At 38.8% G+C, this 19,751-nt stretch overlaps 1 protein-coding gene across 2 annotated transcripts in view; it reads right to left on the bottom strand.

Moving 5' to 3' along the window:
- The window catches only part of FSTL4 (follistatin like 4), a 3,154,652-nt gene that overhangs the window by 355,130 nt on the left and 2,779,771 nt on the right, over positions 1-19,751 (bottom strand). For both annotated transcript variants that reach the window (XM_044069164.1, XM_044069165.1), the window contains exon 8: positions 1,255-1,375. In XM_044069164.1, coding sequence (XP_043925099.1) covers positions 1,255-1,375 — 121 coding nt within the window. The remainder of the gene's footprint in view (positions 1-1,254; positions 1,376-19,751) is intronic.

The raw sequence follows: 19,751 nt of genomic DNA, 5'->3' as shown, positions 1-19,751 counted from the left end.
GTTTGAATGTGACCCCAATACAAAATTACTGGGTGTCATAGACAATAACTTAAAATTTGACCACCATGTAAATCAAACAATCAAGAACATCAATAAAAAACTTGGGTCACCCTATAGAATCAAAGCCTTCCTCACCCCTCCAGCTAAAATAGCCATTGCTCACTCCCACCTACTTTCAACACTCCTATATGCCTCCCCCCTTCCCGTCAATATAAATAAAACTGAACTTACTAGACTAACAACCTGTTATAATCACATTGCCAGGTTTGCAGCAGGCCTGCCTTTTAGAACTCATCACTGCATCAACCTTAACCAGCTTGGATGGCTGGAATTTCCTAATCTAATCCAGTATAATCTGCTGATATTCGCTAACAAAATCCTCTACAACCCAGATAATACACCAGCCCTTAGAAATACTATCCTCCCCCATAACAACACAAGACTGCCCTGCTCCTGTACTAAGTTACAAATCCAGACAATTAAAATGAACAATGCAGCTGGCATGGCCGTATTTGCAAACTCCGTAGGTAGATTCCAGAAGATACTTCCAGCTGGCATGACCATGCTCTCCTCCCTATGCCAAATTAAAGCCAAAATTAAACAACATCTGGCATTAAATTGGATATGCCACTATGACAAGCCTGGCTAAGCCAACAACTTGAATGTAATTTACTTATCTAGTAGCTATTGTTAATATTCTCCTGACTACAACCAGGGTAATTTCTATCCTGTAAACTTGTCTATTCAATGCTTAACTATGTACCTTTGGAAATAACCTACACGTAAATTTGTACTATTTAGTCTGAATGCATTTTTTTATCTGCATTTTTATTTTATTTTTATTATTTTTTTATTTGTATTGGTACTTGTGTATGTTTGCAGCTTATCTCCCCGGGCCTCCGCTGTAAATGGACATTGATCCAGTCGGACTATCCCAGTCAACAAATGTAAAATAAATAAAATAAAATAAATATATAAATATATATATATACACACACACTACTATTAGCAGAATCATAACAAAATGTAAAATATAAACATCTATCTATATTTTAGATTTTTGTCATGATTCTGCTAACAGTTATATTTTTGTGAAACAAATGGACCTCTACTATGAGAAAACATAGCACTTTTTTTCCAAGACAATACAAAAATGTAATGGAGAAGTCTCCATTTATTCTGACTGGGCAATGTGTTACAAAACAATATATGTAAAATAAAGGGTATGCATTGATACATATGCCATTTACTAACCATTCACCTGAAGAATGTGGGTCTGGTATAATTCTTCATAGCCATATGCATGGCAGGTATAGTTGCCCATATGAATAGTTGTTACCTTCGTGAAGTACAATGAATCATCTTCTCCAAAATCCTGTAACAAGACAGAGAGACAGAAAGAGAGAAAATATAAGTGCATCATTTTTCTTTAGATTTGTCAATTATATGGTGAGTTGCTGTGTGAAAAAATGTTTTTCTTTTTTTGTATTAACTGATCATACTGGTTCAGATTTAAATTTCTCATTACATAGCCGGCATAACCTACATATTTTTATTTTTATGTTTTACCAGTTTTTTAGAACATTTCTGTAAAGTATAATTCATACAATTGATACATTTATATTTACATCAAGCTAGCATTTCTTTTATGTAACAAATTTTCAGATAAAATACTAATATAATTTTGAAAAGGCAGCATTTTGGACTACTAAAATAAGACTTGTTCCTACCAAAACAAATAATCAATGATGGTTAACAGAGAAGAATGAGACCACATGAGCTGAGCAAATAGCAGATACTTAAGCTTCTTCATCTGTTTAGGTTTTCATCTGTGTTCTTGAAATGTATTGTTTTTTTAATGTCCATCATGTGTTATTACAGTCTGTAATGTTTGTGTATGTGAGTATTACAACAAAGTTCCTATATTTGCAGCTAATCTACCTAATTCCTCTCACCATGCTATTGCTCTAAAAACACCTTCATTGGATAGAACTTCCCCACCATAGCCAAAAGGCTCTTGCCACCCCCATAGTGCCTTTTTTAGGCAAGGCTCAAATTCTAAACCTACCACCCTAGAACACAAAAAAGGAAAAAAACTAAGGGTAATGCTGCTCAATGCCAGAAGTCTAAATCTCAAAATGCACGCACTCGAGGCCCTTCTCAGTATGGAGAACATCGATGTCTGTGCTGTGACAGAAACCTGGTTCAAGGCTCCTGAGAGCACCCCGGGGCTATCAGGTTTTACCTCATATCATGCGTTCCGGCCCCAAAATCTGGACAATACCAAGAAAGGAGGGGGTATCCATATTCATCAAGGACACCCACACCTCAAGACTGGTGGCAACGCACGATGCATCGGAGACCATCCAGGTGCAATTAACCATAGGCAAGACTGCTCTGCAAATTGTAGCATGTTACAGGCCACCCTCACAAACTCAGGAACCTCACATGGCCTTCCTGAAAACACTAGAGGGATAAATGTATCACCAAACACCATCATACTAGGTGACTTCAATTACCCTAATATAGACTGGGAACACTACTCAAGCCCAAACACCCTAGCCCAAAAGTTCCTGGAATTCATAAACTCAAATGCCATGGAACAACTAGTCACCATCCCCACAAGAGGAGATAACATACTTGATCTCATCATCACGAACATGGGAGCACAATGTTCAACACCGGAGGTGTACCCCTCACTGGTGAGATCAGACCACAAACTAATCTCGCTGGAGGTCCTCATCCCACCCCACCTGAAATAAAAAAGACCACAGTAAAGAACTTCTCAAAAGCCGACTTCACACTTCTAAAGACTAGTGTGGTCTCCTTTAAGCCCCCGAGCCGGCGGAAAACAGTACTCAAGCCGCTGAATCACTTACAAATGCCTTCTACCAGCACCTGCAGGACTGCATGGATAAGGCAATCCCAAGCAAAACAAAGACTCTTTGTACCAAAGGCAAGCATCCAGTCTGGTGGACCCCAGCCATAAACAAACTCTACAACAAAGGAGGAAGCTACTACAAGATAGAGCAAAATCCTTAAAAGGTAAGACACCCTTGATCACTATAAGTAAAAACTAAGAGCTCTCATAAAATCATCCAAAGCAAATTTCGAGAAAAATAGCTAAAGACTCAAAAGACAATCATAAGGCCTTCTTTAGCTATGTTAGAAACCTGGGAGGAAACTCCCAGATATGCTCAGAGCTAGTTCAAAATGATGTGAAGATTACTGATCCTACAGACATTGCCAACATACTGGCTGACAGGTTCAGTGCAAACTTCTCCCCTCCCCCAAAAGGAGAGATATCTATACCAAACGATTGCAGCCCCCAAACATCTCCAGCGCCCAAGTGAGAACTGCTCTCTCCAAAGCAAAAACACAGCATCCATGGGACCTGATGGTGTCCCCGGCTGTGTGCTCCATGAACTCAATGAGGAATTAAACCCACAGCTAGGACAGCTGTTTAATCAAAGTCTTACCTCTGGATACGCACTCCAGGAGTGGCGCACTGCAACTGTGGTACCACTTCACAAAGGCGGTGCCTCCACCGACCCTGGAAATTACCGCCCATTAGCTTGACAAGCCTTATCTGCAAAGCCATGGAGAGGATCATAATGGACCTCATAAATAAAGACATAGGGAATTTGCAGACTTTGGATCCAACCCAGTTTGGCTTTGTCAAAGGCAGATCATGCCTTTTAAACTTGGTTGACTTTTTGAAACAGTCACCAAAGCCATTGATGAGGAAAGGCAGTCCATACAGCCTACCTCGATCTGGCTAAGGCCTTCGATACAATACCCCATTCGGGTATCATTGAAAAACTCATCAGCTTAAATGTCAACCCATACATCACAAGATGGGTTGCAAACTGGCTGAGTGACAGAACCCACAGGGTCAGAGCTGCTGGCGCCATGTCAGACTCAAAGCCTGTCACAAGTGGTGTCCCACAGGGCTCAGTCCTGGGCCCACTCTTGTTTGGCATCTACTTTTCCAGTACAAGCAAACACAGGAGGGTTATGGCTGACAAAGTTTGCAGATGACTGCAAACTGGGCCATAGTAGAAAACACATCTGACACAGATATCCTTCAGAAGGGTCTCACAGAAGCGGATAACTGGTGCCAGAGCCACGGCCTAAAGTTAAATGCCAAAAAATGCATAGTCATACCCTTCGGGAAAAACAAGGTTACCCCTAGCTACCAAATAGGTGGCAATCCACTGAGCACAGAAGAAGTTATCAGGGACCTGGGGACCCAGGTTGATAGTAGTCTGTCATTCAATACCCATGTAGCTAAAGTAGTTAGGAAGACCTTCTACATTGCCCACCTTATCATGAAGGGATTCTCATCTAGATCAAGGGAGGTCATAGTCTCCCTTTACTCATCACTCATCAGACCAATGATTGAGTACAATGCCCCATTCGGAATGTATCTGACCCGACACTTGCAGCAGCTGGAGAGGCCACAAAAGTTCTTCACCAAAAGGATAAAGGGTCTCAAAAATCTGTCCTATGCTGCCCGACTGAAAGAACTCCAGCTCTATTCAGTCGCTTACCGCTTGCTCAGAGGTGACCTTTGCCTAACATACAAGGCCATGTCAAACCCAGATTTGATGAATATGCTTCACCTCAAAAATCTAGATCCATCAGAGCCACAAGGGCGGAGACTTAAACCTTGACACGGCTATTAATAGGACGTGCTGGAGGGATAGATTCATCACCCAAAGACTCCTATGCTGTGGAACAAAATCCCGGTACATGTGAGGCAGAGCACCTCGCTGGCCTTGTTCAAGAGAAATCTTGACCAATGGATGGGAGATCGCAGATATACCCCAGGGATTACCTCAGTGTCACTGCTCGACAGAGGCACAGAAAAATAATGGGTATAGTTCCCCATACTAAAGGGGTGGCCTAAGCCACAAAACGATGGGCTAGGCTTGTAAATGCCCTCGGGCAGATAGCCTAGTATGAACCTATGAACCTATGAACCTATGAACCATCTTAAACTCTCACAGTTCCAACTAACTGACTTTCTACTCAACAAACCCACTGCCCGTCCCTCCCTTTCCAATATTGTGACTTACTATACCCCTCCACACCTACAATGGAGTCAGATAAACTCCTACTATAAACATACAAATCCAATAAAACAATAAGCAAAATTTTATATAAATCATCTGTGTCTCATTTCTTCAACAATCTACCTTTCACCTTATGTAGCATCCTAAACACAAGCAACTTCAAAAAAGTCAATGATATGCCCCTATCAGGACCCTCCTTAATTGGATCTACCGCTCTCTTCACTTCCTAGAATCACCCTCTTGTACTTTATGCCTTAAGCAGTAACACCTCTAACTTAAAAAAAACATATATATATATATCAGATGACGGTATATTCGCACTAATCTTTTGCCTAACATAATCTTTCTCCTGTATTATTTGATACAAGTACTCTGTGTATATACTGTAAATAGTGTACCAACTTTACTGTGTGTCTTGTTATACCTGTTACTTTCTCTGTTTTTCTGCTACTCAACCTTGTGATTATTGTATAACTGTTATTACTACTTAATTCTGGGAAATTGTATAATTGAATAATTTGTACATTTTGATGGGTTTTTTCTCCTCGGGTCTCCACTGAAAATGGGCCTGTGCTCAGCTGGACCAACCCAGTTAACAAATGTGAAATAAGTAAATAATAAAATTTGCACTGATATTGCAAGAACTTGCATCAGCAGTGGTTTACATTTTCTTTGCAGCATGTATGTTGATGTTTCATTCATCTTTGCTATATATATGAAAACTGAAATAAGGATGGCACCTCATAATGATTCTTTACAAAAATAATGATATAAATGGTAATGGTAAGTCAAGTTTCAATTTATATTAATAAGTTTCATAGCTGAATATTGGGCTAGCTGCCCCTTTGGACCATTTTAAGCCTAGCCAATGTCCCTTAAAATGAAACTCAAACTCTACATCTTGTGTCTGTGGGGTAAACACATTGATTATTATGACAGTCCCTAACTCTTAAGATCTGATCTCTGTATTAAGCAATTTAGTTTCCTGAACATATTTTAACATCAGAGTACATATGACCATTAGTCTGAAGTAGAACCTCATTGTAAATAAGGTATACAACTCAACTATTAGCATGTTTGCCTGTCTGGCTACCTGTATGTCTGTCTGTCTGTCTCTCTCTATCTCCAGCCACTAAGACAGATCTCAGAGAAGGAAAACAACATACCTTATCTATAAAGCATCACAGATCAGTGCCATAATCTGAGATCAGACACTGACCATTCATGTATGCATTTGCTTGTATACATTTAATTCAGTGTCATAATCTGAGATCAGACACTGACCATCCATGTGGGCATTTGCTTGTATACACTTCTTTCAGTGCCATAATCTGAGATCAGACACTGCCATTCATGTGTGCATTTGCTTGTATACACTACATTCAGTGCCATAATCTGAGATCAGACACTGCCATTCATGTGTGCATTTGCTTGTATACACTTCATTCAGTGCCATAATCTGAGATCAGACACTGACCATTCATGTGTGCATTTGCTTGTATACACTTCCATAATCTGAGATCAGACACTGACCATCCATGTGGGCATTTGCTTGTATACACTTCATTCAGTGCCATAATCTGAGATCAGACACTGCCATTCATGTGTGCATTTGCTTGTATACACTTCATTCAGTGCCATAATCTGAGATCAGACACTGCCATTCATGTGTGCATTTGCTTGTATAAACTACATTCAGTGCCATAATCTGAGATCAGACACTGACGATCCATGTGTGCATTTGCTTGTATACACTTCATTCAGTGCCATAATCTGAGATCAGACACTGACGATCCACGTGTGCATTTGCTTGTATACACTTCATTCCTCCAAAACAACTTAAGCTTTACATGGGGGACTTCACATCCCACACTCCCTTATTTAGTTATTTATTTTACATTTGTTTACAGGGAAAGTCTGAATGGGCATGGATCCCATTTTCAGCGGAGTGCATCACACAGTCAAAAAGTTAATAAGGTACAGTTTCAAGGCCAAGAAAGGAGCAAAAAGTAAATATACTATAAGGAGCACAGTGTGTTATAATAAACAATATAGTTCATAGGTTCATAGGTTCATACTAGGCTATCAGCCCTAGGGCATTTATAAGCCTAGCCAGAGTGTGTTTGGCTTTCGCCACCCATTTTAAAATGAATTTTGCTATGCCCTTTTTCGAGGGTAGTATACTGTGCATCTGTCTAACAGTGACACAGAAGTGATACCCAGAGTAAATCTACGATCTCCCATCCACTCATCAAGATTCCTCTTGAAGAGAGTCAATGAGGGACTCTGCCTAACCTGGACTGGGATTTTATTCCAGAGTGAAGGGAGCCTCTGGGTTATGAATCTGTCCCTCCAGCATGTCCTATTTATTTCAGTGCTGAGGTTCAAGTCTCTCGAGCGCATAGCTTGATGGGATTTGGATTTTCTGAGGTGCAGCATGTCCATTAATTCCGGGTTGGACATGGCTTTATACGTCAGGCACAGATCGCCTCTGAGCAGGTGGTATGCCACTGAGTAGAGCTGGAGTTTCTTTAACTGGGCAGCATATGGCGTCTGTTTGAGCCCTTTGATCCTCTTGGCGAGGTACTTTTGGGGTCTTTCCAGTTGTTGCAGGTGTCTGGTAAGGTACATCCCAAAAGGAGCATTGTACTCAATTATGGGCCTGATGAGGGATGAGTAAAGAGGCACGGTGACCTCCCCTGATCTAGACGTGAATCCCTTCATGATTAGGTGGGCTATATAAAATGATTTTCTAACCACTTTGGCCACGTGGTTGTCGTATGAGAGATTGCTATCAACTTGGGTCCCTAGGTCCTTAATTATTTCTTCTGTACTTAATGGATTACCATCTATGTGGTAATTTGTGGGCACTTTGTTTTTGCCGAAGGGGATGACTATACACTTTTTGGCGTTTAGCTTGAGGCCATGGCTCTGGCACCAGTTGTCTGTTTCTATGAGGCCCTTTTGTAGGATGCTTGTGTTGGCTGGAGAGTTGATTATGGTGCCCAGTTTGCAGTCATCTGCAAACTTGGTCAGCTACAGTCCTTCCATGTTGGCCTGTACCTCAGAGAAATATATACCGAACAAGAGAGGTCCCAGGACTGGGCCTTGTGGGACGCCACTTGTAACTGGTTTGGAGTCTGACATGGCTCCAGTAATTCTAACCATGTGGGTTCTGTCCTTGAGCCAGTTTGCAACCCATCTAGTGACATAGGGGTTTATATTTAAGTTGGTTAGCTTATCTATAATGCCTGAGTGGGGTATTGTATCGAAGGCTTTTGCGAGGTCCAGGTAGGCTGTGTGGACCACCTTCCCCTCATCAATGGCCTTGGTGACTATTTCAAAGAAATCGACCAGGTTTAAGAGACAGGATCTGCCCTTAACAAAGCCGAACTGGGTAGGATCCAGTGTCTGTAGGTCCCCAATATCTTTATTTATGAGGTCCATGATGATCCTTTCCATAGCTTTGCAGACCAAGCTAGTCAGGCTTATGGGGCGATAGTTTCCAGGATCCATTGAGGCACCACCTTTGTGGAGAGGGACCACTGTTGCTGTACGCCACTCTTTGGGTACATATCCTGTAGTAAGGCTGAGATTGAACAGTAGTTTTATGTTTGTGTTTAGTTCTTCTTGAGGTTCATGTAGGACGCAGCCAGGGACACCGTCTGGTCCCATTGATGCTGTGTTTTCTGCTTTGGAGAGGGCGGCTCTTACCTGAGCATCTGAGATGTCAGGGGGGCAGCACTCTGCTGGGATAGATATTTGCCCTTTTGGTGGGGAAGGGGGGGAGAAGTTTGTACTGAACCTGTCAGCTAGGATGTTGGCAATGTCTGTGGGTTCGGTGTATTTTTTGTCATTTTGGACTAATTCTGAGCATATCTGGGAATTCCCACCCAGGTTCCTAACATAACTAAAGAAAGCCTTGTGATTATCCTTAGTGTCCTGTGCAATTTTTCTCTAGAAGCTGGCCTTAGACGATTTTATGAGTGCCCGTAGTTTTTTGCTAATACTAATCAGTGATGCCTTCCCTTTTTCTGATTTTGCTCTATCATGTAGTAGCTTCCTCCTTCTATTGTATAGTTTGTTTATGGCTGGGGTCCACCAGACAGGACGCCTGCCTTTGGAGGATTGGGTCTTGGTTCTGTTTGGGATTGCATGATCCATGCATTCCTGAAGGTGTTCATAGAATGTGTTTATAAAGGATTCTGCTGTCTGGGCCATATTTTCCACAGGCCCGGGGGCTTTGAAGGATTCCACCTCGGTTTTGAGGAGTGTGAAATTTGCTTTAGAGGAGTTTTTCACTGTGGTTTTCTGGGCAGGGGCTGGGGTTGGGATGTTAATATCTAGTGAGATTAGATTATGGTCTGATCTTACCAGTGAGGGATACACTTCTGGTCTGGAGCATAGAGTCCCCATGTTGGTGATGATCATGTCCAGTATGTTTTCCCCTCTTGTGGAAGTGGTAACAAGCTGTTCCATAGCATTTGAGTTTATAAATTCTAGGAACCTTTGGGCTAGGGTGTTGGAGCTAGAGTAATGCTCCCAGTCTATGTTTGGGTAGTTGAAGTCGCCCAATATAATGGTGTTTGGAGAGACCTTCATATTTTCCAGTGTTCTCAGGAAGGCCGAGTGAGGTTCCTGGGTTTGGGAGGGTGGTCTGTAGCAGGCTATAAACTGGAAGGCAGTTTTACCCACTGTTAGTTGCACATGGATAGTCTCTGATGCTTCGTGCTGTGCCACCAACCTGGAGGTGTGAGTATCTTTGACGAATATTGATACTCCCCCTCCTTTTGTGGTTCGGTCCAAGTTTTGGGGCCGAAAAACATGGTATGAGGTATAACCTGGTAGTGCTGGGGTGTTCTCGGGAGCCTTGAACCAGGTTTCTGTTACTGCACAGATATCGATGTTCTCCATGCTAAGGAGAGTTTTGAGTGCATGCATCTTGAGGTTTAGACTTCTGGCATTGAGTAGCATTACTCTTAGTTTCATATCCCTTGTGATACCTATGGAGGTGGGTTTGTCTTTTGAGCCTTGCCTAAAAAAGGCACTATGGGGGTGGCAAGAGTCTTTGCCAATATCCGAAAGCCCTGGGGTGACAGGTGCAAGCCGTCCCTAGCGAAGCATCGTGGCTTGTCGAGCATGTCATCCCAGGCTGACTGGCATTGGATCCCCTTTGAATGACACCAATACTTAAGCCAATTGTTGATTGTTGAAAGGATATTGTTGAAAGGAGATTTTGTTCAGTCATTTGGTTACATTCATCAGTGGCTAGTATAGTAAACACACATTGATTAAGAGTATTGAAAGGAGCTATTAGAAGCTTTTATAGAAGGTAAAAGTACAATATGGTCTAATTAAGTGAAGCTACCTAGGGTCAGAACACTTAACTGGTCAAGCTTATAAGTCTGTAATTCCTTGAGTCAGTTGATGGGTCCCTCTTGTGCAAAGGGATAACTGTTGTTTATATACTCAAACTTCACAGTTTGACACAAGTGTCAAGTTGACTCAGCTAAATGTAGGTCATGAATAAAATTGCTTTGTATGAAACTTCTTTGCATTACCTTGTTCATTGTGTAACCAAATAAATGAAAAAAAAACAGCAACTGGGCCACCAGGTGAAAAAATATACAAAAACATACTCTGGTTAATGGATAATAAGTAACTAAACAATTTACAGAACAATGTGTGGGAATAACCATAGACTCCCACCTAAAATTTGATAGTCATCTCAACTTAACTATTAAAAAAGTACATGCCAAACTGGGATCACTCTACCATATCAAACCATTTCTTACCAACAACACAAGATAACCCATTGCTTGCTCCCAACTTCCATCCACCCTACTCTATGCAGCTCCCATTCTGACTAATCTTAACAAAACTGAACTAAGCAAAATGGAAGCCTGCTCCTGCTTTGCTGCAAATTGCTCATATTGAACTCATCACTGTACTGCTTTGAGACAGCTCCAGTGGCTTGAACTGCCCAACCTCCTAACCTACAATCAGCTCTGCCACTGTCATTCCATCTATTACCTCTCCAATAAGTGTCCTGTCCTCAAAAACCTAGTACAATATCACTCAGCCAAAAGGCCTCTTAGATCATCAAGCAAACTACTACTAGAAGTCACCAACAGCTACAATAGCTTTGGAGACACACTATATAGTTGTCCAGTGGCTAAAAAATGGAACTCTCTCCCCACTAGCACACAAAACACATCGTCCAAAGCCTCCTTTAAAAACCTCATTAGGCAACATCTCAAGCAAAGTTGGCAGTGCCATGATTGCTCCCCAGGCTAGTGAAAATGGATAAGGTACACATACTAAACCTAGAGTACTTGATAATAGTTTGCACTCTTACTCACAAACACTGGCTAATGTACAGTGTATGTACTGTACCTGTGTACTATGTATGTATTTTACCTGTGTTCCAAATTTCAGTTGTACACCACAAATCTATTAATTACCTTTATTTTTAAATTAATAGTTTCTTGTTTATTCTCTCCACTGTAACTGTTGACGTGCTGCATACCACTGTAAACACATGTCTATAGTAATTTGTATGTATACTGATCATGTCTAAATATCTAAATGTATATGTAAATTTTCTATGTGGAGCTTTTCTCCCTGGGCCTCTGCTGAAAAAGGGCTTTTCGGCTCAGTCAAACACCTCCAGTTAGCAAATGTAAAATAAATAAAATAAAATAAATTTAAAACAAAGTAATAAGATCCTCACATGTAATTTTTATTTATTTATTTGTTTGTTTGTTTATTTATTTTAATTTGTTAACCAGGGTACAACACTGATGAAACAATGACCGATTACAGACTTAGCCCTGGTGCAATAACTGAATATAACATAAAAATCCACCTAGATAAGATATATCTATGACAATATGGTATAAACATCTCCATCATGCTTTTCAGCCAGTGACTTTTTTTTCTTGCATTTAAAAGATATTTACAGGTGTTTAAATACCTAGTTTTATACAGGTGTAACATTTTGCCAAGGAAATCGCTTGCATACAAATCCACTAATAATGCAGTATCTCTTTTGCAAAGTTTGATTGCATTGTTGCCTAACAGAACTTTCTGGAGAGGCAGATTCATATCCTAAAGGTTACCATAGCTATGGAATAAACTTCCCATTTTCATAAAACAAAGCCCATCCCACACTCTCTTCAAAAAGAATTTGAATAAATGGATTTTGAAACATAAATTCACTCACAAGGATAATGTCCATGTCCCTTATGGACAGAGGCAGTCTGTAAAATAAATCAGGGCCCCAACACCCAAATACCAATTACCCTGATAATACCCCATCCCATATCTGGGAAATTAAGTTATAATATTAACATATCCTGAGTATTATTTGCTAGGCTTGCAAAGGATCTTGTGCTTTTAGCCTAGAAATCCCTATGAACCTATGAAATTACTAAAATAAGTCAGGGATTCATAGAATAGTGCCTTACTTGCATAGTACAAATATTCAAAGAGCTTGCAGCATATGGTGGCTCATAGCAAAGGAAATATGTATTAGCGTTACCTTTGGATTGGTCACACCCTGCAATGAGTTACTAAGTACACTGATCCATGTTGTGCTTCACATTATATGTCTATGAATCTCAAGCAAAGCTTTTATAGTTATCCGGGTAATGTTAATATTAGCATCATTGTTTAGATGAAGACGAAACTCAGAAATTTTATATAATGTCATGATATCCCTGGCAAAGAAATCAGCTTGATATTCACTGTGATGACTCTTTTGAAGAACTTTTGGTAAAATGCTTATTTGCCAGTTTAAATGTTTACTATCACTACATCTACAAAAATTCTAACAACTGCATCAGAGTACTGGATTGTCATTTTTATTGTCACTGTAAAGTTTCTATTGCTATGCACAAAATCATTGTACCTGGGTAGTGGCTGGGAAGGTTCCATAAACCACTCTATCTACCCCATCAACAAAAGATAAATAAATAAGCAAAGCTTGTTGCCTCACAGTAAGATGATGTCCGGTTCGATTCTCAGCTAGTGCGTCTTCTGCGTGGAGACATGCATGAATGGGCGTACCTTTGTTGAAGGTTGTGCATCAGAGCTGGTAACTCGGTACGTAAAAATCAACTACCAATCATTACCGGATCGGAGTTCCGCTGTGGTGACCCCTAACCGGGAAAAGCCGAAAGACACAGCAGCAGCAGATGCTGCAGCAGAGTTAAGGATAGTCAACACAGTAAAAATAGCATTAAAGATAAAGACAGAAAAATAAAATATGTCAGAAAATATTAATTATCTAAGTGGTATATATATTAAAGGATGGTTTAACAAACATAAACATGCAGATCTCTAGGGACTGCTCCTATCACAGTTATATTTTATATTTCTTAATAAACTGGAAAAGAACCTATGAGTTTGATGACTCGGACACAAGATAAAAATATAAAAAGACATCTATAATTGATTTAATAAAACCAATAACGGAAGCACAAACTAATTAAAATTATTTTTTTATGAATTTAGTAAGTCGACCAGCAGTTTAATAAGCAGTATTAACACTGAATCAACTAACAGCCTAAAAAGTGAGAAAGCCCAGAAGACTTTATTAACTGAATAGACAAATACAGAAAACATTTCATCTTAGATTTGAATACAAATTCCTTTTTGTTAAAAATAACCATTCTCTGCAATCAGCTATTTTACATCTACAAAATCAGATTTTAAATTTACAAGTCTTCCAGGTTAAACTTTCTAAATATCCTTTAATCAGGAAATGACAAAAATGAGAAAACTGCATTTTTGCTAATTTTTATTTGGGATACATTCATTGGTAAAAAAAAACCTCAATATATTAAACCCAAAATGTTGACAATTCAACACATTGAAAACCTTTTCAATATGGGGAAAAATCTGCATTGCCATGAAGAGAGCTGCCCCCCTGACACCCCATGAAATTATATATACTAACTCTGGGATTACACAACAGTGAGGAAAGAACAAATTCCCTTTTTAAATATTTTGAATTTTCAGAATTTGGTGTTTCAATATTTTGAGGGTTTTTTTCATCAAATGAATATCTTCTGTCTTAAAATTGGAAAAACTTTATGTAAAATAATTCTAATAGAATCAGATCCAGACTTTGTGAAAAGTGTCTTGTGCACCCTTTCATTTTTTTAATCTGCAGTACGTTAGAATAAAATAGCAGTTCCCAAGGATAATACTGCTATATCAACTTTATTCTAAGTCAGTCAGTTAGTTACTCTTTTATGGCTGTAAATTACTTGGAATACAATTTAGTTTTTATACAGCAGTAGAAATATTGTCATCCCAGGCTGAAATATTTGACTTGGATTCCACAATCCAAGGGGTCTAAGGTGGTATTAATACGTCTGACTTGTGGTGGGATTTTCTCCACACCTAAGTACAATCCTTCCATTGCTTCTTTCAGATCAGCAAAAGTAAGATTTCTATAAGAGGTTAACTTTGAAACAGGACATTTTGTCGCTCCCTTGTTGGAAGTTTTATGAATTTTAAGTTCAGTTTCTTCTTCTGGTGTTGAAATTGAAGAAAGTTTTATTTTTGAAAACAGAGTTTCCATCTGCTGTTTATTTTTCTACAAATCCTGATAAAATGGCAGACTGTAAGTTTGATGAAACTTGTACAATAGTGCATGGAATAAAATAGATGTGAATCTCCAGGATAGAAGAAGAAAGCTGAAAAGCATCAGCTGACTACCATAACATGTATTCAAGTGTTTTTATCAAAGAAATCAATGAAAAATGTGCAAATAATCAACATATTACTACTACTTCTAATATTAATGATAGCATGATGATGAAGAGGAAACTGATGAAGAAGGCTAAAGCTAGCAAAAGCACAGCTGTCACCTTGGAATTATGTTGAAAATAACTGTTCACTAGCAACATATTTGACATAATACAGCATATAGACTATTAAGATGATGGAATTAATTTCTATGAAGTGCATGGTTCTACTATGAATTTTCAACTACCACAAAGCTGATGATCCAAAACACTGAAAAAAATGCCTGAAGCACAGATGGATGAAATATTTATAAGCGTTTATTGCAGGAGGGCAGACTACTCATACCAACCAAACATATACACATATATACCAACTCCACAGTTACACCAACTTGAAGAAGGACAAACTATCCTAAAAACTGTCAACCATTGCTGATGTACACTTAGAAGTCTCACCAGCAATGATTTCTTATGGAGATCAGTATTCAACGTTCTGCCTCATGAAGTTTTTTTCCTGTAGAGGAGCCAAAATACATGGATGTAATCTAGTTTATGTATTTTACACACACACACACACACACACACACACACACACACACACACACACACACACACACACACACACACGCATACATACACACTCGCTCTCACATGACTTGATCACTTGTTTAGTATAATTCAGGGTCATTAATGATCCATAACCACTTCTGGCACTCAGTGGTTACAGGAAACATAAGCTTTCAGTACAGAGGAAAACAACCTTTCACAGGATGCACATTGATAATGCACACCTATCATGCATACCTTTGGGCAGATAGGAGGAATGCTGATTCACCTATAGCATATCTTTGAGATGTGAGAATAAACCAAAGGAGCCATACAAAGCCCATATGGGCAATGGGATGACATGCAGGCTCCAAAAAGAAACCCAAACCAAGAACCAAATTAGAAAACCGACTGCAAAAAGACAAAATCTCTTATGTATGGAATATGTGGCATCTGGAATTAATTGCATGAAATATCTTGTTCTGTGGCAATGGGGAATTAATTCAGTAATGCATGTTGAAAGCATATTTTTTACTGAATCAATGTCCCAAATTCCATAGTATGAGGAATTTCATTTACTTTACAGTTCAGACAGGCACTTATTGTATTTATCTATTTCCCACTGCTTTTTTTCTGGTTGTGATCTACAGTCTCCCCTTAGTTGTTAAAGGTTTGTACTGAATGGAGTATTAGAAAGAGTTCATAAATGGGATGTCTTATGGATACATTTGTGCTCCAGTTGTGTGGTAGTCCATATTAATTCATTCATTCACTTCAGTAAATTCAGTTAACTTCTTTGAAGTATTTTAGAAATGTAGTGATGCTTTGTTGGGATTTTGTAGTTGTATTTACTTAGTCAGTTATTTGTGTTCCAAATAACTGACTCCTCACCACAGAGCATTCTGTTTCATTCATCATGTTGAAAACTCTATGGCCCATTCAATCTCAAGGGCGTGGATCAAGCAAACAGGAAATACAGCAATTATCCATGTGTGAAGGCATGGAGGATTTCTTTTAAACTCTATTCTTGTACTTATGCTGACTGGCATCAAAGAGGATGTTGTGTAGTACAGTTTTGGAGTGCATGTTCATACCTCTTCATGTGATATGAATAGACTGGCCACACCTCTCTTTTAGACAAGCACCTGTATGCACTTCCCAGTCTGCACCAATGACTCTGGCATGGAGCACCCACCCCTCCTCCTAAGTGGAGGGGATTATGCTTCATAATTCCTTCTGTATCCCATGCCAGCTCCAATTGGCAACTGAGGCCATAATTAAACTCGAGTCATCTTCACAGCCAGGGTTTAAAGCTGAGGTGGACATGTTAATTTTAAATGCAAGGTACACGTATTCAGAAAAGTGCATCTGAAAGAGCAAATACAAATACTGTACACTAAGTCTGAGGGTGCAGTTCGGTGGTGTAGGCCATTATTTTAGGATACAGTTGCCTCAGAGTAAGTACATGTAAACAGAGGGATCATGAGTGTATGAAGTCCCTGGTGGTAGATTGTATGAATCACAGCTCAAGTCAAAGTGTCAGAGCTAAAAGACTGGCTCTTGTACTTCTATTAGTGATTCTAATTTAACGTACATAGTTCAAATATACTAAGCTTCACATTTAATGCTGATTCTCTTTGGCGAGTTGTGGTCAGTGCTACGTTTCGTTTTATTTTATGTATTTATTTATTCATTGGCATTTGATTACTGAGAAAATCCACTGAGCCAAAAGAGCCCATTTTCAGTGGAGGCCCGGGAAGAAAAGCTCCAAAAACATATTATAAACTAGAACAAATGAATAAAATACAACAGTATACAAACTAACAAAGTTAAAGAAAAACATGAATTAACAAATGGAGATTGTGTTCTTTTTTCTGGTAATAGCCATACCTTTAATGTCAAGATGGAATAATTTAGATGGCCATTTTTTTTTGGGGGGGGGGCTACTACGATTGTTCTCAACTTAGCTATTCAAAATTCAAATATATGCCACTTATTACATAAAAATAACAGAAAATGGAACTGATACCAAACCAAGTAGTAAAGAAATAAAGTCCAAACCACCACACTGGTAATAAAATTGATGCTTTTTACTTCCAACCACAACAGATGAGCGCTTTCGTCTAATAGATAGACTTCATCAGATGAAAGCACTGATATCATAATACATTTATATATAAAATCACAAACAATTAAGAATCCGTTAATTATAATTTAAAGGCATACAGGTTCAAAAACCTAATATCCAATTTTAAAAAAGACTTCCCAACTTTCAAGACTTTAATAAACACATATATATTCTATATGCAAACATTAATATAATTGTTCAACTGATAAAATACAAGTAATAAAAATGTGCAACAATTTTAAAAAAATATATAAAAATTTATAGTCTTTTGGTTTATTATATACTTTCAGCTTTTTTATGTAGCACAGATTTTATACTGATGTAGTCATTTAAACCTGGTGGTGAGTTTGAATTCAGCCTGAGCTGCCAGATCAGCTCTTTGTATAATAAATGGTTCTTGAGGTCTCCCCCTCCCTTGTGCAAACCATACCTAACTGTGTCGATAATACCAAACCTAAAACTGGATACACCTGAACATGCAGTGCTGTGTTTATATAGAGCATTGGTCTCCCTATGAGTTCTAATTTCGTATAGATGTTCATAAATTCTATCCTTGAAGGGTCTCTCGGTTTTACCAATATAATATGCCATACATGTAGTACAGATAGCAATATATACTAACATGTTGGATCTACAATTCCCCTTAACAAGCTTCACCACACTTTTAAGACTATTGTTAAGTCTAATGGTATCCTCAGTCCATATAAAAGAACACACACTACATGCCCCACAAGGTGCAGTTTTTTTGCATGGTAATTTCCCTCTTTCTCCTTGTTCCAAGAGTTTCTTAAAGTTGTTTCCTACCCTGTATGTAAAAATGGGTTCTTTACCTACCCTCGTGTACACATCCTTGTTAGTTTTCATAAGGTTCCAGTTGTTTCTAACTATATGTGTAAAAGTGTCTGAAAAAGTGCTGTATTCAATAATACAGGCTGTATTATATTTAGTTTTACTATCCTGTGTGTTGTAGTCCTTAGTAAATGAGTGACCTAAAAGTGCTTTATACTTCTTATCCCATTCCTTCTTCACTTCTTCCAAAATCCCAAAAACTAATTCCATGGGGTATTCCCTTTCTACAAAGCATTTACTAAGAAATGTAAATTATTTTTCTAAATCCTGAGGATCTGATGTCATTCTGGCTATTCTTACAGCCTGTCCCTTGATCAGACTTTTCTTCTGCGTAAATGGATGGTGACTAGTGAAATGCAAGTAACTATTGCACCATGTAGATTTCCTAAAAATGTTAGACTTGAAACCTTCCTTTGTTTTAGAAATAGTCACATCCAAATAGTCAATACTTTTATCATTAATAGTATAAGTGAATTTCAGAAAGCTAGTGCTGGACTCCAAATAACCCATAAAATGGTGTAATTCATCCTTAGTACCATCCCACAACACAAAAATATCATCCAAAAATCTTAGATAAAGTCTAATGTTGTGGTAAAATGGTGAAGGGAAAATTGTCCTGTTCTCCCATTCCAGCAGTACAAGATTGAGGTGGGGGGCTAAGCTGCCCCCATCGCAACCCCACTGATCTGCTGGAAGAATTCTCCCTGGAACTGGATATAGTTGGAGTCCAAAATAACCTCCATCAGTTCTGCCATAAAAGAATACTGTCAGTGGATAGTTTTGAATATTTATATAAACTGTCACAAAAATATTCGTGTCCTTCCTTCCTAGGAATACAAGTAAACAATTCCTTTACATCAATGGTGAGGAATAATATTCCTTCACTCCATAATTGTCCAGTGATCTTACTCAAAAATTCCCACGAGTCCCTCAGGAGGTGTGGGATGTCAAGAACAACCTCCTTAATATTTCTATCCACAAAAACAGCCAAAGGATGTGTTTTGGAATTTTTTGCGGCCTCAAAGAGGGAGTAACCAAAGACTTATGTACCTTTGGTATACCAAAAAAACTTGGAATATTAGGGTGTGTCTGCTTCAAAAAATTGTAAGTTTTTAAATCTATTCTTTTTTCTAAAAGATATTCCTCAAGAAGTGAATCAATCCTACCATAGGCTATATTAATTTGATTAATCGACACCAAAGAATAAGTGGTACTGTCCATTAAGATGTGAGTAATAGCTTTATTGTAGTCCTCCACATTAAAAATGACTACTCCCCCACCCTTATCTGGTTTCATAATTCGTAACTCGTTCTGCCTCTGCAGGTCCTGTAACAAAGTATTTTCTTCCACCGTCAGGTTGGAAATAAACCCTGTTTCCTTACTACCATATTT

Source organism: Protopterus annectens, chromosome 4.part0 (genome assembly GCF_019279795.1).
Source record: "Protopterus annectens isolate FY-2018-M chromosome 4.part0, PAN1.0, whole genome shotgun sequence".
Taxonomy (NCBI): Eukaryota; Metazoa; Chordata; order Ceratodontiformes; family Protopteridae; genus Protopterus; species Protopterus annectens.
The sequence above is the reverse complement of the archived record's forward strand: the minus strand, read 5'-3'. Positions and strand labels throughout refer to the sequence as shown.